The 27,647-nt window shown below is 42.1% G+C and overlaps 1 protein-coding gene across 7 annotated transcripts in view; it reads right to left on the bottom strand.

Annotated features, from left to right (window-relative positions):
- VWA3B (von Willebrand factor A domain containing 3B) overlaps positions 1 to 27,647 on the bottom strand; it is a 204,133-nt gene that overhangs the window by 158,760 nt on the left and 17,726 nt on the right. For all 7 annotated transcript variants that reach the window (XR_008417819.1, XR_008417818.1, XR_008417821.1 and 4 more), the window contains exons 3-7: positions 22,809 to 22,903; positions 20,242 to 20,492; positions 18,085 to 18,244; positions 10,972 to 11,141; positions 4,786 to 4,901 (exon numbers count right to left, since the gene is read on the bottom strand). Coding sequence is in view for 3 of the 7 variants with exons in the window: in XM_053890614.1 (XP_053746589.1) it covers positions 4,786 to 4,901; positions 10,972 to 11,141; positions 18,085 to 18,244; positions 20,242 to 20,492; positions 22,809 to 22,903 (792 nt within the window). In the remaining 4 variants the exon portion in view is untranslated. The remainder of the gene's footprint in view (positions 1 to 4,785; positions 4,902 to 10,971; positions 11,142 to 18,084; positions 18,245 to 20,241; positions 20,493 to 22,808; positions 22,904 to 27,647) is intronic.

The raw sequence follows: 27,647 nt of genomic DNA on the forward strand, positions 1-27,647 counted from the left end.
ATGATATACAAAGACCATGAAGAGAATCCATACTCATTAACTGGGAGGGAAGTCAAGTTGCAGGGGGCTGGGTGGCTCAGAAGAGCTCTAGAAGGTAGCATCACTCTGGTCCCACAGTAATTAGGCTCTGTTAGTACCCCTCTTCCTCTCCAGCAGACTGTCAAGCCCAGAACAAAGAGAGAAAGAGGCAAGAACACCACATGAAGAGAAACACAGGAGAGAAGAGTGCTGGCTGTTCTATGCCCCATAACTGTAAACATAAGCAGGCACCCAGCCAACTCTGGGCAGAAAGCCAAGGAGGAAGATTGCTGTGACAATGCACAGACCTAAAGCTTTAGGTCGGCATCATCTGCCAGATTAAATCTCCCATAATTCCTAAATCTAAACCAAAAATCCTGTTCTCCGCAATGAGGAGAGCTCATTCAAAGGTCATGGAGCATTCCTATATAGGATGGAGCCTGGACTGGGAGGAAGCAGACTTTCTAAGACAGGAAGTCATCGCTGGAAGTGAAAGGTAAGAAGTCCACGCGGCGCCCAAGTTTCCACACCCAACTCATGGGAGCCTGAGATTATAATCCACCCAGCCAAATACTACCAATGTCCTGAGAGTCCAATGCTGGCCAGTGACCTAGCCCCACCCTTTTGCAGGTGACAAACCATTCCTTTCTTAAAACATGGAGATTTGCTTCAGGAAATGTGGATAGCCAAGGTCATGTCATGACCTTTGCAATATGACTACTGTACCCTACACACACACACATACACACACACACACACACACACACTCTTTCCCTTTGTCATTACTCTGTGCTTGTGGTTTCCAGAGATGCCCACAGCGAGGGGAAAGCACATTTTCCCCTAATGTGTGAAAAAATGAGAGTGAGGTGGTAATAAAAAATCATTATGAAATTTTTAACTGATCTATCTTGCACATCAGAGTTTGTGAAGAGAGATTCTTGTCTGCCCTGGTTTCTGGACCCTTCCCAAACTATGACTAAAAGATGCTGTCCTGTCAGTGACTCATAGGCCACAAGCAGATAGATGCCTTATAAGCAATCTGAGAGAACAGAATGGAGAGGATCATCAGGAAAGAGTCCTCAGAAAGGTAACATATATACTGAGGGGACAGAGAAACCCAAGCAAAGGCAGGGGAGAGGTATCTTTGAGGACTCAACTGAGAGCAAATATGTGTTGCTCTAAAAAGGCAACAAACATTGAGACAGGGGCCTCAGACAGAAAGTAGGGGTCCTGTGCAAAAGTGAGGTTACAAGGTGGGGCAGAGCCAAGTGAACAGTACCATGCTTGATGAATATAAAACTTCAGCAAAAGCTATGAATGAACTCCCAAAACACTTAAATTTAAAATAATGTCATTTTGGGGCACCTGGGTGGCTTTGTCGGTTAAGCGTCCGACCGGCTCAGGTCATGATTTCATGGCCCGTGAGTTCGAGCCCCGCATTGGGCTCTGTGCTGACCGCTCAGAGCCTGCAGCCTGTTTCAGATTCTGTGTCTCCCTCTCTCTCTGCCCCTCCCCTGTTCATGCTCTGTCTCTCTCTGTCTCAAAAATAAATAAACGTTAAAAAAAAAATTTTAAATAATGTCATTTCAATACACCTATGTTTCAATTCTTCAATATTTTTCAACTACTTTAATAACCAAGAAACAATCATTAAAAATAATAAATTAAAACATGTACATGGGGCACCTGGGTGGCTCAGTAGGTTAACCATACAACTTCAGCTCAGGTCATGGTCTCGTGGTTCATGAGTTAAAGCCCTGCATCAGGCTCTGTGTTGGCAGCTCAGAGTCTAGAGCCTGCTTTGGATTCTGTGCCTCCCTCTCTGCCCTTCCCCAACTCACACTCTATCTTTCTCTCAAAAATAAACATTTAAATAAATAAACAAACAAACAAATAAAATGTGTATAGAGGCACACACTTTTTCCCTTTACCTTAGGCTACCGTATGACCTAACAAATCATTGCTGGATTTTTTGCACTAACTTTGAACTTTTAAAACACTGCACTATTGTATTAAACAAGCACATGAAAAGATGCTCAATATCACTAATCAATAGGAAAATGCAAATCAAAACCACAAGATACCACTTCACACCTAGGATAGCTATTAACCAAAACCAAAAAGTAAACAAGCCAAAAACCAGAAAATAACACGTATTAGTGAGGAAGTGGAAAACCTATGCACTGTCGGTGGGAGTGTAAAACAGAGCAGCCACTATAGTGAACAAGGTGGAGGTTCCACAAAAGTTAAAAATAGAATTACCATACATGATGAGTGGGGTATATACCCCAAATAATTGAAAGCAGAGTCTCAAAGGGATAGTTGTATATGTGTGTTCACAGCAGCATCATGCACAGTAGCCGAAAGGCGGAAACAGCCTGAGTGTCCATCAATGGATAAATGGATAAAAAAAAATGTGGTCTATACATGCAAGAGAAGATTATTCAGCTTTCAAAAGGGAGGAAATTCTGATGCATGCTACAACATGGATGAACTTTAAGGACATAGGTTAAAGTAAAATAAGCCAGACACAAAATGATACTGTATGATCCCACTTACATGAGGTATCTAAAGTAGCCAAATTCAGAGACAGAAAGTAGAATGGCAGATGCCAGGGGCTGGAGGAGGGGAAATGGGGATTTGCTGTTTTAATGGGTACAGCTTTGCAGATGAGAAGAGCCTTGGAGATTGGCTGTCCAGCAATGTGAGTGCACGTAGCACTCCTGAACGGTACACTTAAAAAAAAGTTAAGATGACAAATTTTATGTTACATATATGTTACTACAATTTTTAAAATGATTCTTTATCTTGACTACAGTTTTTCTGCATTCGTATAGTGCACGGGGTAATGGTAAGTCATGCCAATTATCTGGAACCCAGAGAGTCGGTAACAGCAGGAAATCTCTTCCAGGTCAGTTCTCTGAGCAGTGTCCCTCTAACCCTTCAATTGACAGTCTCTTCTTTCTATACAACAGGTGGCACAATGAACTCCTGAGGAGGCATCCTCTCTCCCCAGCCTGGAGAGGGGCCCAGGCAAACTCATACTGATAAATGCTTGACCTCGATAGTGGGAAATAGGGAAAGGGAACTGAGCAGGAAGGCCTGAACATCTGCCTCTGAGGCCTTGGGTCAGATTGGAAACCACTTATTTTCCAAACCAAAAGACTGTGTCAAAGGATTTCTGGGCAGTTTTTGAATAGGAGAAATGCAATGTTGGCATTTCTGGGACACTGTGACGGATAGAGGAGACAAGATTGCAGATTTAGGATTCGGGCTCTCTCCTCAGATTCAGAATGTGGGATCGCTGAAATGGCATCTGAATGGCAGGCCACAGTCTGAGCACTTCATTCCAAGAAAATGTTTTAATCTATAATTTAATTTGCATGATTCACAGGTTTGGGATGATGGTAGTTGCTGCAAATGTAAGCTATGCAGCCAGATAGGTTTCCCTTTATAACTAAGTTGCCAAGGAACACATAAGCCAAAATTAAACCCCTTTACAGAAATTGGCATGCCTTGGGGAACTGGGACATCTCACATTCTTTACCCTGATTGAAATATTGCCCACTAGGCTTAATCTTGTAAAATACTTTCAGTAGGCATGGCATACATCCTGAATTAACTGTTTTTGCTAGATTAGCATTAATCTTCCTTGACAATTGACATTTTCTCAAACTCTCTGAAGAAACCCACTTCACCAACAGAACAAGGGCGTAAGTTACCTAAATCAGGGCCGCCAATGAGACCTAGTGGAAACTCTTCCCTGCTCCTGTGGGACACTGAGAATCTGAATCCACAAAGTATGTGTCAGGGACAGGCTTTGTGATTTGACCCCTCTCCTTCGCCTCCACCTGACCACCTGTCCCTTTACGCAACTGTGTCCTCCTCAGGTGCAGTACTGTTATATAAACAAAGAAACCTGTCACGCAGATGTGTCCTGCAGCTTCTTCTCTTCTCCCAGAGAGTAGTTCTTGCCTTATACTGAAGCTAGAAATCTCTGCCAATAACTTCAAATGTAGGAGGGTGGAGGGGGCGATGGGCCTTTTTCAGACCTCCAACGGCACCATGCCGCATCACCTCTCAATCCCTTCCTTCCTTGCTTTTCTCAGCAGAGCTCACTCGGTGTCTTTGGCACTTTGCAATGTCAGCAGCTCCAAAGAAAGTCCCATCTCTTGGCTTTCTGAGTAACCTTCTAGTACCATTTTTTCTGAACCTATTTCTCACTGATTTTGTGACCTCCTTCCCCATGCCTGTTAAATCTCTGATGACACTCTTTGAATGAAGGGGGAGGTTCACTCTGCCTCCACAAAGGTTCCTGTGCATGCCTGGCCCTCATAAGAGGCCTGCACATGAATCTACAAGCCCTGCTGTCACTGACAGGCTGGGCAGCAGAAAACTCCCAAGAACTGCAGGGATCCTCACCACAGCATCCAGCTAACCTGGGCACAGCACAGGAGCTCTGCCTTACCAGGAACTAAGTCCAGCACTGACACACCAGGACTACATCTCCAGAAGGTTCTCATATTAGTTCAACACATACTACTTAGGCCACTTCCCTGGGTAACAAACTTATGCCTGGTTGCTGAGCTGATAAATTCATCATTACCATCATGAACTTCCCCTGGACCATATAAATAATAAAAAGGATACCATTGGTCCCTACGTGGTGCTTTATTTCCCAAGCATACAGAAAATCTGAAGTTAAGATATAAACCACACTGTGTTGTTGTTGTTTATTGTTGTTGCTGTTTTTTCTATCCCAGGTACCTGGAGGGGGTTTTCCTTTCAGTTTCCTTGAATTCCAAGTATTTACACTGTCACCATCCTTTAAGGCAGATGCAGGAAATTCCACACACTCTGTTCTCTCTGCAAAGGCATGGAATCTGAAACATGAAGAAATTTGCAACATTAGGCTAATCGTGGTATTTGTGTATGTCTATTCATTCTCCCAGGACTATGAACTTGCTCTGCTGTGGTACTGAGCATCTTAGATGTTTCACTGCTTTTCCGTGTACCTGATCAATTCCCCCAAACAAAAGACAGGGAGGCAAAAGAGAAGAGAGAGCTGCAAATGTATTGGGATTTTAACAGATGACTCTTCTCCTCATTAGAGGGTAATTAGGCCAACCAAATTGTATTTATTGACCCTGGAAAAATGATACCTTCTGCTTTATTTATCTTCTGTTCCCAGGTTCAATCATGTCAACACAGTGTTGACAAGCCAACAGTCTAATGAGGCCCCAACAGTGCCTGTGGCCCTGTGGGTTCAGTGTTGAAAGCTGGCGACAACAAGCACCATTGGCTCAACTGTCAATTGCCAAAGGGCTTCAGTCAACTTTAACTTGGCAAACACAAACTTCCCTTGAGTGTAAGCAGAAGCACTAATGAAAAAAATTCTTGTGTGGACTAGTTTTTAAGGCCTGACTCCTCAAAATGTGGTCCCAGGAGCAGCAACAGCACTGGCAACTAGTTAGAGATGCACATTCCTGGGCCCTACCTGGATCTGCTGAGTCAGAATAAGCACTTTAATAAGATCCCTAGGGGATTCGTGTGCATGATAAAGCTCAAGAAGCACTGGGGTAATCTACAAAATGATAGGCTAAGCACACCCATGACACCAATTATCTGGAATCCAAAAAGTCAGTGATAGCAGGTAATTTCTTTCAGATTATCAGAAGATTTCTGGGTAATGCTCCTCCAGCCCCTTAAAGTTCCACCTCGGCCTGTTACTGAGCACGAAGAGAATCCTGAAGCACAAGTTGAGATGGACAGACAGATGCATGGGTGATAGAAGAGATGTGGAGGCTTCTCCTGGGCCACGGGAAGCCTCAGCCCTATTTATTTCTAAAGGGTTTCAGGTAAGACTAGAACAATGACTTGATGGCACTAAACAAGCCAGCCTTGTTCCAATAGCCCCTCGTGAGGACAATGGACCCTTAACCTGGCCACGCCTGCCTCCCGCAGGTGCTTCCACCAGAGCAGAAATGGCCAGCTGCTTTTGTCCTGTGACCTCCTTACCCAGCAGAATGGGGAGGGCTGAGGTGTGTCCTACCAGGTCCCACACTCTGAGTGCCCAGGACTTCGGTGCCCAGGACCTGTTCTCCAGATTATAAAAGAGAACAGGGCAGACATTTCCTCTGGCTAATACAACCTTATTTGTGCAAGAAAGCAAAACATGCTTTGCAGCTGGGTGGCTCTGTTTAGACACAGACTCGGGCACAAGGGAACCAAGAGTCCAGCCTCCTTGCAAGCCTGAGCAGCTCAGGGCATGCCCTTTATAGTCCATACAAACTGCACCACAGCTAGAACTCAAAAACCAAAGGTGTGCAGAGGCCAAGCAAGAGACACAGCGGTCTGGCTGGGGGCAGAGCAGGCAGGAGCACTGCTGGTTGTGGGTCAGGCTCATCCACGAGGGCCAAAACAGAGACAGAAAAGCATGTCTATGTGTCATCCTCTTCTGCAAAACTCACTTGATGGTGCTCAGCCTAAACTGCAGCTTCTCCCATGTTAAATTATGCCCTAACCCCTCACCTGCCCACAGAAAGTGCCCTACATGAATTAAGCAGAGGACTAGCAAGACAGATGGTCCTGCCAATTCACTTTTACTCTCTCTACTAGCAAAAGTAGGACAGTGCGCCCCCTCTTTATTGGGGGGAGGTGGTTAGGAACCCAAAATTGAAGCACCTAATGTTAAAAGATTGTCAAAGGGCCCTAAGAGAAGCCAGAGCAGTGGTCCTCAGAGTCACCAGGGGTCTGGTTAAGAATGAATATTCTTGGCCCTCCCTAGATCTCACAAATCAGGATATCTGGGGCTGTGGCCAAGATATTTGCATTTTAATCAAACTCCCTAGGCAGCTCTTATTCAAAGTGAATGATTAAATGCATATCCCCAGGATCTCCTCTATTATGTAGAAGTATCAGCCTGTAAGGTGAAGCCCTTGACCTCTGAATTATTATTTTATTTTTTTAAATTTACATCCAAATTAGTTAGCATATAGTGCAACAATGATTTCAGGAGTAGATTCCTTAGTGCCCCTTACCCATTTAGCCCATCCCCCCTCCCACAACCCCCCCAGTAACCCTAGTTTGTTCTCCATATTTAAGAGTCTCTTCTGTTTTGTTCCCCTCCCTATTTTTATATTATTTTTGCTTCCCTTCCCTTATGTTCATCTGCTTTGTATCTTAAAGTCCTCATATGAGTGAAGTCATATGTCTTTCTCTAATTTCACTTAGCATAACACTATCTAGTTCCATCCATGTAGTTGCAAATGGCAAGATTTCATTCTTTTTGATTGCCAAGTTATACTCCATTGTATATATATACCTCATCTTCTCTATCCATTCATTCCTCAATGGACATTTGGGCTCTTTCCATACTTTGGCTATTGTTGATAGTGCTGCTATAAACATGGGGGTGCATGTGTCCCTTCGGAACAGCATCCTTGTATCCCTTGGATAAATACCTAGTAGTGCAATTGCTGGGTCATAGGGTAGTTCTATTTTTAATTTTTTGAGGAACCTCCATCCTGTTTTCCAGAGTGGCTGCACCAGCTTGCATTCACACCAGCAGTGCAAAAGAAATCCTCTTTCTCCACATTCTTGCCAACATCTGTTGTTGCCTGAGTTGTTAATGCTAGCCATTCTGACAGGTGTAAGGTGGCTTTGATTTGTATTTCCCTGATGATGAGTGATGTTGAGCATTTTTTCATGTGTCAGTTGGCCATCTGGATGTCTTCTTTGGAGAAGTGTCTATTCATGTCTTTTGCCCATTTCTTCACCAGATTATTTGTTTTTTGGGTGTGGAGTTTGAGAAGTTCTTTATAGATTTTGGATACTAACCCTTTATCTGATATGTTGTTTGCAAATATCTTTTCCCATTCCATCCGTTGCCTTTTAGTTTTGCTGATTGTTTCCTTCACCGTGCAGAAGCTTTTTATTTTGATGAGGTCCCAGTAGTTCATTTTTGCTTTTGTTTCCCTTGTCTCTGGAAACGTGTTGAGTAAGAAGTTGCTGTGGCCAAGATCAAAGAGGTTTTTGCCTGCTTTCTCCTCGAGGATTTTTATGGCTTCTTGTCTTACATTTAGGTCTTTCATCCATTTTGAGTTTATTTTTGTGTATGGTGTAAGAAAGTGGTCCAGGTTCATTCTTCTGCATGTCGTTGTCCAGTTTTCCCAGCACCACTTTATTCCATTGGATATTCTGTCCTGCTTTGTCAAAGATTGGTTGGCCATACGTTTGTGTGTCCATTTCTGGGTTCTTTATTCTGTTCCATTGATCTGATTGTCTGTTCTTGTGCCAATACCATACTGTCTTGATGATTACAACTTTGAAGTATAGCTTGAAGTCCGGGATTGTGATGCCTCCTGCTTTGGTTTTCTTTTTCAGGATTGCTTTGGCTATTTGGGGTCTTTTCTGGTTCCATACAAATTTTAGGATTATCTGTTCTAGCTCTGTGAAGAATGCTGGTGTTATTTTGATAGGGATTGCATTGAATATATAGATTGCTTTGGGTAGTATCAACATTTTAACAATATTTATTCTTCCTATCCAGGAGCATGGAATCTTTTTCCATTTCTTTGTGTCTTCTTCAATTTCTTTCATGAGCTTTCTATAGTTTTCAGTGTATAGATTTTTTACCTCTTTGTTAGATTTACTCCTAGGTATTTTATGGCTTTTGGTGGAATTGTAAATGGGATTGATTCCTTGATTTCTCTTTCTGTTGCTTCATTGTTGATGTATAGGAATGCAACTGATTTCTGTGTACTGATTTTATATCCTGCAACTTTCCTGAATTCATGAATCAGTTCTAGCAGTGTTTTGGTGGAATCTTTTGGGTTTTCCATATAGAGTATCATGTCATCTGGGAAAAGTGAAAGTTTGACCTCCTCCTAGCCTATTTGGATGCCTTTTATTTGTTTGTGTTGTCTGATTGCAGAGGCTAAGGCTTCCAATACTATGTTGAAAAACAGTGGCAAGAGTGGACATCCCTGTCTTGTTCCTGACCTTAGGGGGAAAGCTCTCAGTTTTTCCCCATTGAGGATGATATTAGCATTGGGTCTTTTGTATATGGCTTTTATTACCTCAAGGTATGATCCTTCTATCCCTACTTTCTTGAGGGTTTTTATCAAGAAAGGATGCTGTATTTTGTCAAATGCGTTCTCTGCATCTACTGAGAGGATCATATAGTTCTTGTCCTTTCTTTTATTGATGTGATGAATCACACTGATTGTTTTCTGGATATTGAACCAGCCCTGCATCCCAGGTATAAATCCTACTTGGTCATGGTGAACAATTTTTTTTATGTATTGTTGGATACAGTTGGCAAATATCTTGTTGAGGATTTTTGCATCCATGTTCATCAGGGAAATTGGTCTATAGTTCTCCTTTTTAGTGGGGTCTCCATCTGGTTTTAGAATCAAGGTAATGCTGGCTTCATAGAAAGAGTTTGGAAGTTTTCCTTCCATTTCTATTTTTTGGAACAGCTTCAAGAGAATAGGCATTAACTCTTCCTTAAATGCTTGGTAGAATTCCCCTAGAAAGCCATCTGACCCTGGACTCTTGTTTTTTTGGGAGATTTTTTATTACTAATTCGATTTATTTACTGGTTATGGCTTGACCTCTGAATTATTAACAAGCTCCTCAGTCAAATACGATGAGCAATTAAATTTGGGAACAAATGCTCAAGGGCAGGAATTGTACCAATTTCAGACAGGCTAACTTAGGAAAGGACTCAGTCATTCTCCTTATAACCACATAGGTAGCTGCTCTCCCTCCACAAGGGACCTAAACCTATGCACACAGACAAGGTGGTGGGTATGTTTTAGAATGTAGGCCCTTTTATTATTCAGGTATGATGAGGCCATTAGATCAGTTTAGCTGCCACTGAAAATACAGTTTGCTATTCACAGTCCCTGCTATAGACTGAATTGCATCCTCCGCCCCCTAAATTCATATGTTGAAGCCTTAACCCCCAATGTAACTGTATTTGACCATATTTGGAAATAGAGCCTTAGGAGGTAATTAAAGTTAAATGAGGTCAGAAGGTCCTGATCCAGTGAGATTAATCTCCTTTTAAGAAGATACACCAGAGAGCTTACAGGCATGCTCCTGCTTTCTTTCTCCCTGTCTGTCTGTCTGTCTCTCTCTCCCCTCTCTCTCTCTCTCTTTTTCCCTTCATCCTTCCTACCCTCATTCCCTCCCATGAGAGGATATAGTTAAGAAAGCAGCTGTCTACAAGCCAGGAAGAGAGCTCTCACCAGAAACTGAATCAGCCAGCACCTTGATCTTGAACTTTCCAGCCTCCACAAGTGTGAGAAACAAATTTCTGTTGTTCAAGCCACCCAGTCTGTGGTATTTATTATGGCAACCAAAACTGACTACTCAGTTCCCAAGATGAGGGGACACAGCACACCACACCACACAGGGCCACATAGGGCAGCACCAGGGACAGTCAGGAGGCTTGAGAGAACAAGAAGAAAACATGAGCAAGAGTCTTTATTGTGGATTTTGCAGGAGGATGGAATGGGTGAGGGAGAGGAAGCAGGTTTAGGATTGGCTGGCTGAATAATTTCAGTGGGTTCTGGGGTATAGGAGCTACCCCAAGTTGTCTGCTACCTGGCCTGGCTTGCAGTATTGAGTGTGAGTGCCCGTAGGCATCACAGCGGGCTCTGGATCAGTTAACCTACATACAAAAGTGCACTCCTGGGTCATTTATGCTCCCTAGGAATTAGCTAGCCTTGGAAGGAGCAGTCTTTCCAGGGGCAGCAAGGACCCCTGATGTCAAAGCAATAACAAGGCAAGACACTAATATAGGGTAGAAAAGAAAAGGCCACGAAGACTAAAGACCACTGGAAAGAGGAGAACATAGGAACAAACCAGTTAGGAAAACCACTGCTGACCTTGCAGAAGTAGGCAGCTCACCCACTGTCACTCAAGAGCATGTTTTCTGCCTACCTGCTGTGGGTCTTGGCACTCAGATCCTTTAAGAACGCTACAGTGCCTTCTCCTCTGGCATTGAAGGACACTGTGCAGACAGGACATGGGATCTCCAAAGCCTTCTGAAGGAGAAGCTCCTTGGTTTGCTCAGGAATGTCTCCCACCACAAAGTAGTAAATGGATTCCATCTGCAAGACAGTAGTACTGACAATTTATCTCCCTGACATGCCCCAGCCTTGTACTAAACTCACTGGCAATATATTTTCTACAAAACTGCCTTGGGACAGTGGGGGACAGCAGGAATAACAGCACTATTCCATGTTTTGTAAGGACATTTAGAGGCTGAAGTCAGGAAGTGAACTATTCAAGGCCTGGTGCCAAGAAGGTCTATTGGCAGTCCTCACGGTCTCAGATATTGCATGGGAAGGATATGATTGGCCAATGGGGAAAATAGCTTCCACTAAGCCCCCGGATACAGTCGACAGGTCAGGAGTGGCTGTTTTCAACATGAAGGAAGTGTTGGCACAGCCGCTGTGGGCAGGAAGCTTATTAACCATCTCCCATGGTGGTGCCAGAGCTCTACAAACTCATCTATCCTCAGTCTGAGGCAGAATGGGGGAAGGAGGGCATATTCCCACTGGGTTCATGCTCTGCTCTCATCTCACAAGGAAACACATGCCTGGGAGGTGAGACTGTCCTGACTTCATGCAGCACTGGGCCTTGACTGTCACCACCATGCCAGGCCATGACGAGAATGAGAGAATGAACAAACTCATGTCAGGAGCCCCACCACACACACACCCCAACTTTCAGCTAGGGATATGGGAGATGTATACCTCATCTAGGTAGGAGACAATCCCAAAGTGCTCCCTGCTTAATTTAGAGGCACATGAAATCCACCCAAGGGGGCTGCGTGACAAGGTTCCACCCCGACCTCAACCACACTGCTCTTGCTCTTCCTGCAGATTCTGCCTCTCACAGTGTTTGCCCTCCCTGCCAATGAGGGAGGGCAATGAGAACTAATGAGTTCTATGAAATTGGGCAAGTGATAGAACTTCAGTTTCTTCACTTATACAAAGGGAGGTAATACAGTGTCCCTTGTGACTAAGTTTAAACGAGATGACTTCCACTTATGCATGTATATATTTCAGAAAGTTAAAACCCAGCAGCACATATCATCTGAATCTGTCCCTAAAAGCACCCTCATGGATTGTCCCCATGGCTAACTGGGGGAGAACCCCCAGAAAATGAAATGGGTTTGAAGGAAAAACTAGGTGTCACCATCTCCTTAGGACTCCTGAGCCTATCTCTAATCATAAAGCCCTGTGAACTGAAGGTAAATAGTCAGGTGCCTCAGTTCGACTTCAAACTGGGACTCAAACCCACCTGGCACTTATGAAGATGACTTATGGTCAGCTCTCCAGCTGGCTGGGCCACCCTGTTTGCAGCAGCTGGGGCCAACTGTGCCCAGGGAGATGGTGACAGCAGGGTGGCAGAGGGCCCCGGCTAGGAGGGAGGCCATGGCCAGAGTGGAAGCTGACAGCAGCCTACTCCAGCAACAGCCTTTCTTCCATGGGGCTCCCACACTCATGACTCTGTCTCTCAAGCCTTTCAAACCATGATTTTAAAAAGGACCTAACTGGGGGCACCTGGGTGGCTCAGTCGGTTAAGCGTCTGATTTCGGCTCAGGTCATGATTTCATGGTTCATGGGTTCAAGCCCTGAGTTGGGTTCTGTGCTGACAGCTCAGAGCCTGGAGCCTGCTTCAGATTCTGTGTCTCCCTCTCTCTCTGCCCCTCCCCCACTCACACTCTGTTTCTCTCTCTCCCTAAAGAATAAATAAACATTAAAAAAAATTTTTAGGGGTGCCTGGGTGGCTCAGTTGGTTAAGTGTCCAACTTCAGCTCAGGTCATGATCTCGTGGTTTATGAGTTCGAGCCCCACGTCGGGCTCAGAGTCTGGAGCCTGCTTCGGATTCTGTGTCTCCCTCTCTCTCTGCCCCTCCCCTGCTCATGCTCTGTCTCTCTCTGTCTCAAAAATAAATAAAACATTAAACAAAAATCTTTTTTAAAGACCTAACAGGGGGTAAAGGCTGAGCAATACTACACATTTCTTTCAGCCAGTCACCAAGAGACAGAAAACAAAATAAAACAAAACAACATTAAAGGAAGGAAAAAACAGTGTTCTTCACATTCCTTGTCAGGCAGCTAGTATTATTCTCTCAGCAAATGCATTCTCTTTCCCTTTTTCCCCCCATGTTACGCATTACCTTGTGTGAGACAGGTTAAGTAGGTTCCCTTCGGTTGCACTGTTAGTAGTGTTCCAGCTGGGTCAGGGCTCAAGTTTAGCATGAGGACAGGTTCAACCTCACATAAAGATCTAAAGTCACACATGGCCCAAAAGAGGAGTCTTGGGATTCTTTTCTAGGATTTGTTAGCTCAACAAGGGAAGTGGTGTGGGCAAACATCTCTAGGAGGGAGGTCTGTCAGCATCTTCTGACACCATGCATCTCTGTTGCACATTGTGCAAACTCAGCTTCTCTGCTCTGGCAATAACCCAAGAGTCTGAAATCCTTGTGCAGAAATGTTTTTCCCTTGAGATTTCATCAAGCTAAAAATTGATGTAGCCAGCAGTGAGTCAGGATTTCCTTTCCTTTACTCAGGTTATGGGGTTATTCACTATTCATCAAGTTCATTGCTCAGTTTCTTAATTGCCTAGGTTTTTGGTTATCCATGCAGGGTCCATATTTCCTGGGACACGCTCTACAACGAGACCACCTGTCCCACTCTCAGTCACCTCCTACACACTGCCTTCCTGCCTCTCCTTTCCACTCACATAATGACACTGAGAAAAAAAGAAAATAATGCTACCTAGCCCATTCCCCCACAAACTGGCAAAACACCTTTTAAAGTGAAATGGCTTTGGGGTCATCTGCTCTTTGGGATGATAAGCCAACACAGATTATTTTATTCAACACTCACAATAGTCCTGTGGAAAATGAATTCTTATTATTGCATCCTGTTTACAGATGAAGAAACTGAGGTCTAGACAGGTAAATTGACCTGGTCTTACAGCTAGTAAATCAAGCTCCCTGACCCCCATAGGAGCTTCTGCCTTTGCTTTCAACCACTTTATTCTGTTGGCTCATCATGGCAAGGCTGGTTACCTCTTAGAGATGGACGTGAATTCCAGAACTGTGTACGCGAGATCATGGGACAGGAAGGTGACCAGAAACAGGCACTGTTTTCACTTCCTTGGCGCCCACACCGTTCAAGGCTCCTAGCCCATGAAATCAATGTCACTGACCAGAAATTGGGTAAGGTTGTCTGGCTCAAGGGAACTGTCTTCATTGGAATCCTCTCCCCTTTCCCCAGTACCTCTGAGCTTCTTAGGACAAGGGCCAGTCTTAAGGGTGAGCAACAGCGGTGAGGACCAGGAGCAGCCTTCTCACTGACCAGCATTTCCCTAAATGCTAATCTGCACTGAATTTGATAACACAAGACATAGAAAATATTTTGGGTTCCATTCAGCTATTTTACTGTGAGCCAAAAACTTTACACCACCGAAAATAGGGTGGAACGTTTCTACCTGAAATATCTTATTCTGCCTGGGCCATTTGTTCCGCGGCTTCCCACAGCCACCTGCATTCCGCCTAGCCAAGGAAGCCTTGACATCTTCTCAAACACAGGTTTGGGGGAAAAGAAGAACCAGACTGGCAGTGGCTGCTTCTTCCCTGACTGCCCTCTGCCACAGCTTGTCGGAAACCTCTGAGTGTAAAAATCTCCATTCTGCGAGAAGTAAAATGAAAGTCAACCAGAACGGCAACCAGAGGTCTAACAAAATTCTCCTATCCTTCATAAAATTTTAACCATTTCAACAGTTTTGACCAACTCCAGACCTTGGATCTGACCTCCAGATCTTCCTAGTACCTGTGGGGACTCTTTCCTGATTCAGCCCATTTTGATTTTTCTGATCCCTCCATAGTGGTGACTGCCCTCTTGATATTAACCCAGCTCACTTCTCCAATCCCTGATAACACCCTTGACCACCACCAACTTTCTGGCCTCCCAGGCTTCCAAGTCTCTGTCTCCACCTACTATCCCCACCAGCCTCATCACACACGGCTCAGCAAATTCATCGGCCTGGTCCCACACAGACCACTACACTTCAATTCAAAATAATCAAATCTGTACCACAGCATAGTCAATGGGAATTTCTTGGATGCACATCTTGCCCCAACCTCAAAATTATCAACATTACTTCTTTCCCATTCCTTCAATGTACAACAAACACCTATCAAGACGTTGCCAGGCACTGCCATCTCTAGGGACAAAGGTGAAAAGATTTGATGCCTGTCTGACCCACTGCCAAGCTCATGATTGGTGTGGCCAGCCCTTCAGTTTACTGTCCAGTGCTGAAGGCTCCTTATGGAATCATGTGGGTCCGTCTCTAATTCACCCCCTTAGCCTCCCAGTGAATGGGATTTTTTTTTAAGTAAACAAATGTGTGCCTATCAGCTGGATGGAAGAGAGGCTGAGAGAACACAAAGAGAAATGTAGGTGCCCTTTGGGCAGGTAGCCTTCTGCTGAAAGCAGAAGCAAAGCCCCCTCAGTTATCTTTCTTAGGCAGCTGGGAATCAGGGTTTTGGATAATCAGGCTTCTCTATTCTAACCACCCCTCACATCCTGGATCAGTAGGCATTCCAGGGCCTCCTGGCACAACACTCCTCTTCATTAAGGCCAAGGAAGCTACCAACTTCCCAAAGACCTATCCTGGGACCACGGGATGCTGCAGAGCAGAAACCCTGGGCTGGATGGCACACCTGGGCTCTGAGGACAATGCCAGCCCCTCTAAACTGCCAGACATTTCCTCAGTACCCCACAGGCTACCTTCCCATGAGCCAGGCCTTTTGGCACAGGATACAAGAGTACTTCATCAACAGTGCTCTCTAAGTGCTTCCATCAGAGCTAGGATTAAACAGACCCCACACTGCCTGGCTCCTCTGGATTCAAAGGCTCACCCTCAGTCATCCCTGCCTGTTCAGTCTTCTGGTCCAATCATGGGTACAAAGCCCAGTTCTGGAGGAGGCCAGTAGCCTCTGATTATCCTCCTTCACACTTACCAAGTGCATCAGTCAGCCCTTCCTCCTCAAGTGGAACCTGATACCAAAACCCAACTCCCGTGTTAATCTTTGAACACAAGACAATCCCCACTCTCTTGGTTCTTCTCAGAACTCACTCATAGGAGATGCTAACCCAAAGCAAGTTATCATCAGCAGGATTTACTGTTCAAAAGGTTTCTTAAGCCTTACATATTTTCTATTCAGAGAAAACTACAGCTACATGGGTAAATTTGGAACTCACTGGGGTGGGCATGAGGGGCACAGGTCAGAGAAGCAACCAGTAAGGGAAATCTATTCCTCTCCCTACCCTACATACCTCACAAAACATAGAGAATGGCATTTTTATATATGAGGCAGTTATAGTTACTAGAAATTTCCTATGGACCACAACTAGGTAGAAGCTCTAGGAGGACAGATGCAGTGGTCTGAATCTGTTTTGTATTTGCCATACTCCACAGTCTCTTCTCAAGAGTTTTCAAGTGGCATTTGATAATCAGTGCCTGTTAACCTCTTTCTGGGTTCTTAATCCTCTACAGAACTTCCCTGGCACTCACTAAATTGTTCCATGTTTCCTGGGCTGGGGATGAACTCGAGAAAGGAGAAGCACAAACCAGGGGGAAGTAAAACAGAAAATCAAGGTCACTGGGAAATCTTCAAGTCATGGCAGGTCGCCAGAGTCTGCTATGACTGAGGAAGCCAGGTGAACAAAGAAACAGAACACCCATGTGTGCATCCTAGATCCTGTGAAATGTTCCATTTCTTGAATCTTTATTATAGTGTCCAGACAACTGAAACTTTACAGATGTTTAAACAAACTTGAAAGGCCAAAGAACAAAGTAGCTTGTATTTTGTTCTTTAATGGGAACATTTGTTCCTCTGGCTTCGAAAGGATAAACAATGCATTTCCAATATCAAACCATCATCCCCAGTATCAATGAAAACAATCTGGTGACCACTGGGGGCTAACCTTTCAAGGTGCCAGCACATGGCTTCCTTGCCCAAAAGAAAAGGCTCTTTAACATAGCAGAGAAAAGCTTGAATCTACAGAATCACTGGGTGCCCAGAGCAGAGGAAGCAATTAAGCTTTAATACCAATCAAAAATTAATTGAGTATCTGTATCCCAAAGGAAAGCAGATCTACCCCCACCTGGGGAGCTGAGACTGTCCAAAGGACCCCACCTGTCCAGAGTCCTTGCCCACTAACTTGCCACTGCCCTTCAGGTCCCATCCTTAGAATCACTCACAAAAGCTCATACCCTTGTGGCTAAAAGAACATAAACTACCACTATTTCAGCACTTCTTCTAGGTAAGGCTTTATGTCCAAAGGGTCCTATCAAAAAGCATGTGCAAATGCATTAACATTCAAAAGTGGATGACTCATCTGCATGGATATACTTCACCTTGGAAGGCATGTAACAGACACATTTGTGAAGAAGAGGGACTGGGACAGACTCAGAACACAGATGTGGGGAAACTATTTCCTCGATCTCAGGGTTCTATGAAGAGTCTTCCAGCCTCTCTTCTCCATTAGAGATGGATTGATTTATCTAACTGTCAGGAGAGCAAGAGCAGAATTAAAATATTAAAGATGCACAACTATGCCTAATTCCCTGTCCTTTCTCAATGCTCAGTGGATGTGAGCAGCATGTGGCTCTGCTGGCACTGGTTAAATAAGGGTCTACCCTGTGCCCTGATCACCCAGAGGGAGCCCTGCCAGGCTCAGGGGGCAGCATTATGGAGCCTCATTGTGATTGGTCCAGCTCAGCCATCATCAAAGTTGCTATTTTGATCCCCACCTGGGGCCCGTCACTGATTTCTCAGTTGGTTCCAAATTCAGAGGTGAACAGGATTTATAGGACTCCTCAATGCCAGTGATATAGCCTCTGTGGGATGCTGCTGGGAGGGGTAAGGGCTAAGGTCAGTTGAAAGGCAGTATGAGGATACTGGGTATAGAGAGATAAACTTGAAGCCACCTACGTGACCTGGGGCCCACCAGGGATGCACACTTACCGTTTTGTCTTGCCCAGCTTCCAGCAGTGCATCCAGGCGGCTAGCATGGCTCACAGCCAGCTCAAAAGGCAGTTTTTCAACCCAACTGATGGCAGCAGCTATGGACTGTCCTGTCACAGGAGCAGCATTTTCCTGCCATTTCACAGGCTCCTGAGAAACCCTGAAAGGAATCACATGGGGCTGTCATGGGGCAGTGGGCAACATAGCTATCAACCCTCAGGCCCACACCTGCGAGCAACAAACACTTAACATCACCAGAGCTGAAGGAAAGAACACGCAGCATCCAGCCCTTGTTGAAAGTTACCAGCCCTTGTCCCAGCCTTTGTTGAAAGTTACCAACAAAATAGGCAAGCTGCTTAAGATGGGTTTGCAAAGCACCATTATCTTTCATAAGTGTACTGACTAGGAAGAACAATGTGTACAGGAGGGTTAAAAAAATCTCAAAAATGGGGGCACCTGGGTGGCTCAGTCAGTTAAGTGTCTGACTTCTGCTCAGGTCATGATCTTGTGGTTCGTGGGTTTGAGCCCCATGTTAGGCTCTGTGCTAACAGCTCAGAGCTTGGAACCTGCTTCAGATTCTGTCTCCCTCTCTCTCTGCCCTCCCCTGCTTACGCTCTGTCTCTCTCTCTCTCAAAAATAAACATTAAAAATCTCAAAAATGCAAACATTAACAGCTGTATTAAAACTATTGAAAGAGTTATTTTCATAAACAGGCAGTTTTATATACAACTATCTTCAATTAATAGTAAATTTATAAGGACTCACAGCATTAATATTTACAAATCAGCAATGATTTCATTATGCTAGAATTTTATTTCTAATTCTTTTAAGACGTTGTTTTCATTGTTCTGAATTCACATCAGTTACCTCTTCTGGATCAAAAATAATATTGAGTTTAGCAGAGCATTAGTTTTTAAATCCTGGGAACATGTGATTAAACAATTTAGTTTGGACTTAGAAAAAAGTGATAGAATCCCCCCAAGAAAGAACAGCCGTTTGAATTTATTTATCTCTGGGGTACATGAGTGGCTCAGTTGGTTAAGCATCCGACTCTTGATTTAGGCTCCGGTCATGATCTCACGGTTCATGGGTTCAAGCCCCACATCAGGCTCTGTGCTGATAGCATGGAGCCTGCCTGGGATTCTCTCTCCTCCCCTGCGCGCGCTCTCTCTCTCTCTCTCTCTCTCTCTCTTAAAAAAAAATAAATAAACAAACCTTGAATTTATATATCTCTGTGTTTATAATTGAACAAATTATATGAATCATACATTCATTCATAATTATAAGAATTATATGAATCTTGGATTAATGAGCCAGCCCGAGCTGTCCCTGATAGCCCACCTTCAGAGACAAAGGCTGCCTCATGCCTGTGTCACCTCTGTGTGGCTCCTCTGGGTAGAAATCTGGTTGAGTGTCCTATATGCTACAGAATGTTTCCAAGAAAGTTAAAGCATTGCAAACTTAAGGCTCAATTCCCTCAGTAATATATCTGTCACAGAAATAGGAATCTGGGATAGAACACAATTAAGCAGCATCCCCAAAGATGTTATCTGTTTAGCTGAAACTGTTTTATTTTAAAGAAAAACTCAGTTAGGTAGATGGCCTTCATCCAGATTTTTCCCATCAGAGAGGTACAGCCAATGTTCCACATGAAAAGTTGGCCTTAGAGCCCAAATTCTCTCGAATCCAAAAATCCGTAAATAATTGGTTGTGAAAACTCTGAAATATGGGAAATTCTATAAAGCCAATCACCTGTTGTTCTGATTTAAGAGGGTCAACTTACAGGGGAGTCATAAGCTCAGTCTGAAAAAAGTGTTACTTGTGACAAGGTTGAATTCATTATTTAAGATAAAATCACCTAAAGGATTTTTATGGCCTTAAATATATATTCAATAAAATTCCTATTCTTCTATTTTGACCTTGCTATGCATTGAAGAAAAGTAGGTTTATAAATCTCTTCTCATCTGAAAACTAAGATGCCACATGCAAAGCACATCAAAGTTTTACTGTGGGTCTTCTGCTGGAATTACGTATTCTAGGAAATGACAAGACCTCCTCACTCCCCATAGAACTATGTTAGTTATGTTACTTAACTCCGAATAAATGGAAGCTACTTATGAAGTTTCCCAGAAATATCCTCTTCCTATGGGAACTCACCATATGATATTAAACTTGGCTATGTGAGCCACCTGCTCCTGGAGGACCATTATTAGAGCATCTTGGCACAGATTAAGCTCCTCCTCCCGCATGCTGCCAAAATCCAGCACTATGGTGATGCACTGTTCCAAGATGACACCAAAAATCTGGCGGCTTCTGCTGGTGAGCCAGTCCATCCGCTGCTTGTAGCTCTCCACAGCTTGTGTTAAATATTCCACAAACTGATAGATCAGTTCTGACTTAGCTGTCAACTTCATGGAAATCAAAGCAAAGAACAAAAAACAGAACAAAAACACACCATAATACATCATCTGAACTACCAGGCAGCCAAGAACCACAGGGCCCACTGAGTCATGACCTCTGCCATCAAGAATTGGACACTAATAACAATTCTGTAGATGATCCTTTAAACCCCAACATAATCCAGAAGGAAGTGCTTCAGTCTTTCAAGTGAAAACCTTTGGATGATTCCTCACAGAAGAAATGATGATGATGTGATCTATCCAACATATAACACTTTTTAAAAAAAAAATGTGTTTCTAAATTACATTTTATCTTCATAGTTACAGAATTATCTTTACCAGAAAATGTTCAGGGGGCATTTTAAGGAATTAGGTAGAAGAAAAGAACTTTCAAGGAATTCGGTAGAAGAAAAGAGAGATCAGCAAAGGCAGATGGAAAAAAATAAGTCTCTCTAAAAAGTTTTCCTAACACCAAGATGCCAAAAATATTTGTGAGAATGCTTCTAGATTTGCCAGCACACCTGCCTGGCTTCCTCTAAGAGATGTGCCCCAGTGATGCATCTTCCTGCTCACAACCTGCACCCTGTATCCTCTGTCTCCCAGGCCACACTGCCCCATGCCTGGATCAGTGGATCACGAACACCTGCAGAGGCTGTGCCTGAAAGGTGACAGAGACTTGCAGGCAATTTCTTGTAGACACAAATAAACGATCATTCACACAGACCAGGCACAACTGTGCAAGGCCTCTTAGGGTGTAGGGAGGTAGGAGACATAGAAAAGGAATAAGAAAAAAATGTGCCCTATTCTGTGAAGAACCAAATTTTGAAAGATCTGGTACTTATTTTTAACTTTAAAAACCCTCAGAATACCCCTTAAGTACCTAAATTGTTAAGGAAAATGTGTTTTCTGAACACACCATGTAATTCCACATTTTCATGCCTTGGCTCGCGCTGTTCCCTCTGCCTCAAACTGTTTTCCTTCTCTATCTCCTGTGTCTCTCCAGCTTATTCCTCAAGCTCCAGCACCACTTCCTGTTGCTTTCCATGGTTCCTTAGGGCAAAATTCCTAAATCTCTCACCAGCATTCACAGCACTTATTAAAGTTTCTACCACGATACAGAAACCAGGGTAGGACCATGTCATAGGGGCTGTGGAGGTGGTCAGATGGCAAAGACAGATGTTTTCAATAGTTCTGCACTGATTTTCATGTGGTTCAGATAAAAAATATATTTAGCACACCAAACTGAAGATTCTATGGATATTATTGCTAAATTAAAAATATTAAGAAATAACAGGGGTGCCTGGGTGGCTCAGTTGGTTGAGCATCTGACTCTTGATTTCAGCTCAGGTCCTGATCCCAGGGTCATGGGATGGAGCTCTGTATCTAGCTCCACACTGAGCATGAAGCCTGCTTGGGATTCTCATTGGCTCTCTCTCTCTCTCTCTCTCTGTCTCTGTCTCTCCCTCTATCTCTCTCCTCCACTCACATGCTTTCTCTAAAAGGAAAAAAAAAGAGGGGGGGCACCTGGGTGGCTCAGTCGGTTGAGCGACCGACTTCGGCTCAGGTCATGATCTCACAGTCCGTGAGTGCGAGCCCCGCGTCGGGCTCCGTGCTGACAGCTCAGAGCCTGGAGCCTGCTTCGGATTCTGTGTCTCCCTCTCTCTCTGCCCCTCCCCCATTCATACTCTGTCTCTCTCTGTCTCAGAAATAAATAAACATTAAAAAAAAATTTTAAGAAAAAAAAAGATATAGCAGTCCAGGTGGTACATAGATGTACAGTGACACGAACAAATATCTGTAAAGTGACATGATGGGATATGAGTTTTTGTGAGTTCCCTGTGGTGTACCAGGGTGTGCACAGGGGCAGACACGTTATGAGACTACACGAGTCACGTGTTGAATTGCCGGAATTAAGGACTCCAGTAAGAGGTGCCGCTTGCTATAAAACCACTAGGTATAAAAGTAGCCCCCTGTTCCCTGTGCATTTGTCAGGTAACAGCAGCAGCTCTTGCCTGTCTGCTAACTTCTGTCATACTACACCTTCTTTATTTTCAAGGCAAAACAAAGTACTATTGATATGCGAAGGTTTTCACTTTCTGGTCAATGATTTCATGCACTCATCTCTAACAGGTCAAGTGCTTCCCTTCCCAGGCCCTAAGCCATAACTTTCATAACTCTCCACATGGCCAGAAGAAAGCCTCCAGCCCTGATGAGGCCTGGGCTCCACTGCATCAATAGGAAGCAGTGTGAGCCTCTCCACATAGGCCACTCCCAGACACCAGAAGCATGTCACTGGGCCTATCCATCAAGGGAACTCTGACTTACATTGTATACTCTGCCATCTTCAGGTCTGTAGAACTGTGGAAACAGGCCATCTGCATACCGGGAAGCCACGAGTCTCCCCAGAGAAGACACGTAATCTGTATTTTTATAAAGAAAAGCAGTCAAAATGGTGCATTATCAATGTTTCTTATTTTTATTTCAAAATGGTTTTCTCTGACACCATTCAAATTATATCCCGTGACACCAAAAATCTGTGATGCTTGGTATTCTGTCCTAAATAATGAAGTGTTTCTAGGTGCTATGATATATGTTAACTATTTATGACATGCATAACCCTTTAATGCACAAATAAATGGAGAGGAAAAATAAAGTTTGTTTCTTGGTTTCCAGATTCTTCTGTCCAGAACGACTAAGATAGAGGTCAAAAGGCACAGTCTAAAACACAGCTATAACAAATTAATAATTACATTAACTGTAAATATCCTGAGTACAACAATTAAAAGATAGTGATTAGCTGTCTCTGACCGACTTATTTCACTTAACATTATACTCTCTAGCTCCATCCATGCCTTTGCAAATGGCAAGATTTATTCTTTAGGGCTGAATATACATGATTTCACTCATATGTGTAATTTAAAAAACAACCCAAATGAGCAAAGAAAAACAGAGAGAGAGAGAGAGAGAGAGAGAGAGAAACCAAGAAACAGACTCTTAACTATACTCAACAAACTGGTGATTATCAGAGGGTAGGTGGGTAGGGGGAATGGGTAAAATAGGTGATTGGGATTAAGGGGGCATTGTCATGATGAGCACTGAGTAATGTATGGAATTTTTAAATCACTAGATTGTAGGCCTGAAACTAATATAACACTGTATGTATGCTAACTATATTAGAATTAAAATAAAAACTTAATAAATTTAAAAAGAGAGAGAAAAAAAGATAGGCAAAGAGGATTTAAAAAATGACCCAACAATAAGGTGTCTATAATTATATTATATATAATTTATTATATATATAATATATAATATATATATTATATTATATATTATATTGCTTCAAATATAATGACATACATAAGCTAGAAGTATAAAAAGGAAAAAAGATGTCATTTAAGTATTAATAAAAAGAAAGTAGATTGACTATATTAATATCACAAAAGTAAACTACAGGGCAAAGAATATTATTAGGGATATAGCAGAACATTATATAATTATAAAAGTGTCAACCCACCAGGAAGACAGGAAGACATAGCAATCCTAAATGTGTACTCCCTGAACAACAGACTGCAAATACCTTAAGCAAAAATTGATGGAACTGAAAGGAGAAAGAGACAAATTCACAATTATAATTGGAGATTTCAATACTACTCTCTCAACAACTGATAGAATAACTAGACACAAAATCATCAAGGATACTCAACACCATCAACAAACAAGATCTAATTGACATTTACAGAAAATCTACATAACAAAAGAACACACGTTCTTTTTTAAGCACAGAATATATACCAAGACAAAGCATAGCCATGGCTATAAAAAAAAATCCAAAAAATGTAAAAAAACTAAAAGCAAATAGAGTATGTTCTCTGTCCACAATTGAAACAAACTAGAAATCAGTAACAAAAAGATAAGAAAATCTCCAAACTCTTGGAAACTAAATAACATGCTTCTAATAAATCTATGAGTCAAAGAAGTACAACAGAAATAAAAAATATTTTAAACTGAATGAAAATACACATATAAAAATGTGAGGAACACAGCTTAAGCACTGTCAAGAGGGAACTTTATAGCATAAAGAGGAGATGAAAAGTCTGAAATCAATAACCTAAGTTCCCATTTGAAGAAACTAAGAAAGAATAGCAAAACAAATTCAAAGCAAGTAGAAGGAAATGCATAATAAAGATGAAAGCAGAAATCAAGAAAATTGAACACAGAAAAACAATAGAGAAAATCAATTAAATAAAAACTTGGTATTTTAATAAGTTTAATAAAATTGACAAAGGTAAAAGGAGAGAAGACATGAATTACTGATATTGGGAGTGAAACAGAGAATATTGCAGAAGACCCTTCAGACATCAAAAGAATAATGGAATACTACCACCAACTCTACACACATATATTAGACAACTTAGATGAAGTGAATTCCACAAGAAGCACAAACTACCACAACTTTCTTAATCTGAAATAGATCATTTGACTAGCCCTATACCTAAATAAGAAAATGAATTTGTAATCAAAAACTTTTACACCAGAAATCCCCAGGCCTGGATAGGTTCTCTGGAGAACTCTACCAAACACACAAGAAGTAATTAAAATTCTACACAATATTTTCCAGAAAATAGAAGACAAGAGAACATTTTCCAACTCATTCTATTAAGCCCATATTACCCTGATACCAAAAAGAGATAAAGGCAGTTATAAAAAAAGAGATAACTATAGACCAATATCCTTCATTATTATGTATGCAAAAGTGTATTAGCTATATTGGTTCAATATTCAAAAACCAATCAATAGAATCAACCAAAATAACAGGCTAGCGAAGAAAAAAACCCACATGATCCTTTCAATAGACACAGAAAAAGCATCTGACAAAATTCGACATCCATTCATGATAAAAATTCTCAACACATTAGGAATATAACGAACCTTTCTCAACTTGTTTTTTTTTAATTCTACAAAAAACTTAAAGCTAACTTTATGCTTAATGGTCAAAGATTGAAAGCTTTCCTTTAAGACCTGATGCTAGGTAAGGATGTCCACTCTCACCGCTACTGTTCAACATAGTACTGAAAGTTCTATCCAGCACATGGTAAGACAAGGAAATATAAGGTATATAGATCACAAAGGAAGAATGAAAACTTTCCCTATTTGGAGAGGACATGATGATCTACCTAGAAATCCCAAGGAATCAAGAGCAACAAAAAAAAATTCTTAGAATTAGTGATTTCAGTAAGGTCACAGGATAGAAAATCAACATTAAAAAATTAGCCATATTTCTTTATACTAGCAATGAACATGTGGAAACCAAAATAAAAAACACAACAGCATTTACAATTGCTTAGAAAAATAAAATACAAAACATGTGCAAGACATATATTGAAAAGTACAACAGCTGATGAAATAAATAAAAGATGTAAATAGACGGAGAGCTATTCCACATTCATGGACTGGAAGACCCACTATAATAAAGATGTCAATTCTACTTAAATTGATATACAGGTCTGGGATGCCTGGGTGGCTCAGTCAGTTGAGAGTCTGACTTCAGGTTAGGTCATGATCTCAAGGTTCGTGAGTTCAACCCCCGCATTGGGCTCTGTGCTAACAACTCAGAGCCTGGAGCCTGCTTCAGATTCTGTGTCTCCCTCTCTCTCTGCCCCTCCCCTGCTCGCACTCTTTGTCTCTGTCTCTCTCTCAAAAATAAAAAAACATTAAAAATTTTTTAAATTGATATACAGGTTTAATGCAATTCCTATCAAAATCCCATCAATATTTAGACATAGACATAGTTATTCTAAAATTTTATGAAAAGGCAAATAAACTAGAGTAGCTAAAACAATTTTGAAAAAGAATAAAGTGGAGGAATCAGTCTGGCCAATTTCAAGACATTACATGGTTACAGTAATCTAGACTGTGTGGTAGTGGTAAAGAGACACATAGACAAATAAAACAAAATAGAGAACCCAGAAATAGCCCCACGCAAGTACAATCACCTAATTTTTAACAAAGATGCGAAAGCAATTCTTAAGATGGACAGCCTTTTATTATTTTATTTTAGTATAGTTGACACACAATGTTACATTGGTTTCAGGTATACAACACAGTAATTCAACCTCTCAATATGCAATATGCTCACTACAGGGGTAGCTAAAATATGTCACTATACAACACTATTACAGTATCATTGACTATAGTCCCTTTGTTGTGTCTTTTATTCCCATGACTTATTCATTCTCTAACTGGTCTCTTGTGTTCCCCACCCCATCCCAACTCTGGCAACCATCAGTTTATTCTCTGCATAGACCTGATTCTGCTTTTTGTTAATTCATTTGTTTTGCTTCTCAGATTCCACATTAGTGAAATCATATGGTATTTATCTTCCTCAGTGTCATTTATTTTACTTATCACAATATCTCTAGGTCTATCCATGTTGTTACAAATGGTAAGATCTCATCCTTTTTATGGTGGCATAATAGTCCATTGTATACATATACCACATCATCCTTATCCATTTGTCTACTGATCAACACTTAGGTTGCTCCCATATCTTGGCTGTTGTAAATAATGTTCCAATAAACACAGGGGTGCAAATACCTTTTCAAATTGATATTTTCCTTTTCTTTGGGTAAATACACAGAATTACTGGGTCATATAGTATTTCTATTTTTAATTTCTAGAGGAACCTCCACATTGTTTGCCACAGTGGCTGTACCAATTTACATTCCCACCACCAGTGTATGGGGGTTCCCTTTTCTCCACATCCTCACCAACACTTGTTATTTCTTGCATTTTTTTTAGTCATCCAGACAGGTGTGGGGTGATATCTTATTTGGTTTTGACTTGCATTTCCCTGATGATGAGTGATGTTGAGCATGTGTCTATTGGCCATCTGTATGTCTTCTTTGGAAAAATATCTATTCAAGTCCTCTGCCCATTTTTAAATCAGATTGTTTGGGGCATTTTGGGTGTTGAGTTGTATAAGTTCTTTATATATTTTGGATATTAACCCTTTATTGGATATACTATTTGCAAATATCTTCTCTCATTCAGTAGGTTGTCTTTTTACTGAAAACCTTTTTATTGTCCTTCACTGTGCAAAAGCCTTTTATTTAATTTTAAATAAAGTTGCTGGAGTAATTAGATATCCATAGTCCAAAAGTGAAA

The sequence above is a fragment of the Panthera pardus genome, unplaced genomic scaffold, assembly GCF_024362965.1.
Source record: "Panthera pardus isolate Hobbes unplaced genomic scaffold, ASM2436296v1 HiC_scaffold_25, whole genome shotgun sequence".
NCBI classification, from domain to species: Eukaryota; Metazoa; Chordata; class Mammalia; order Carnivora; family Felidae; genus Panthera; species Panthera pardus.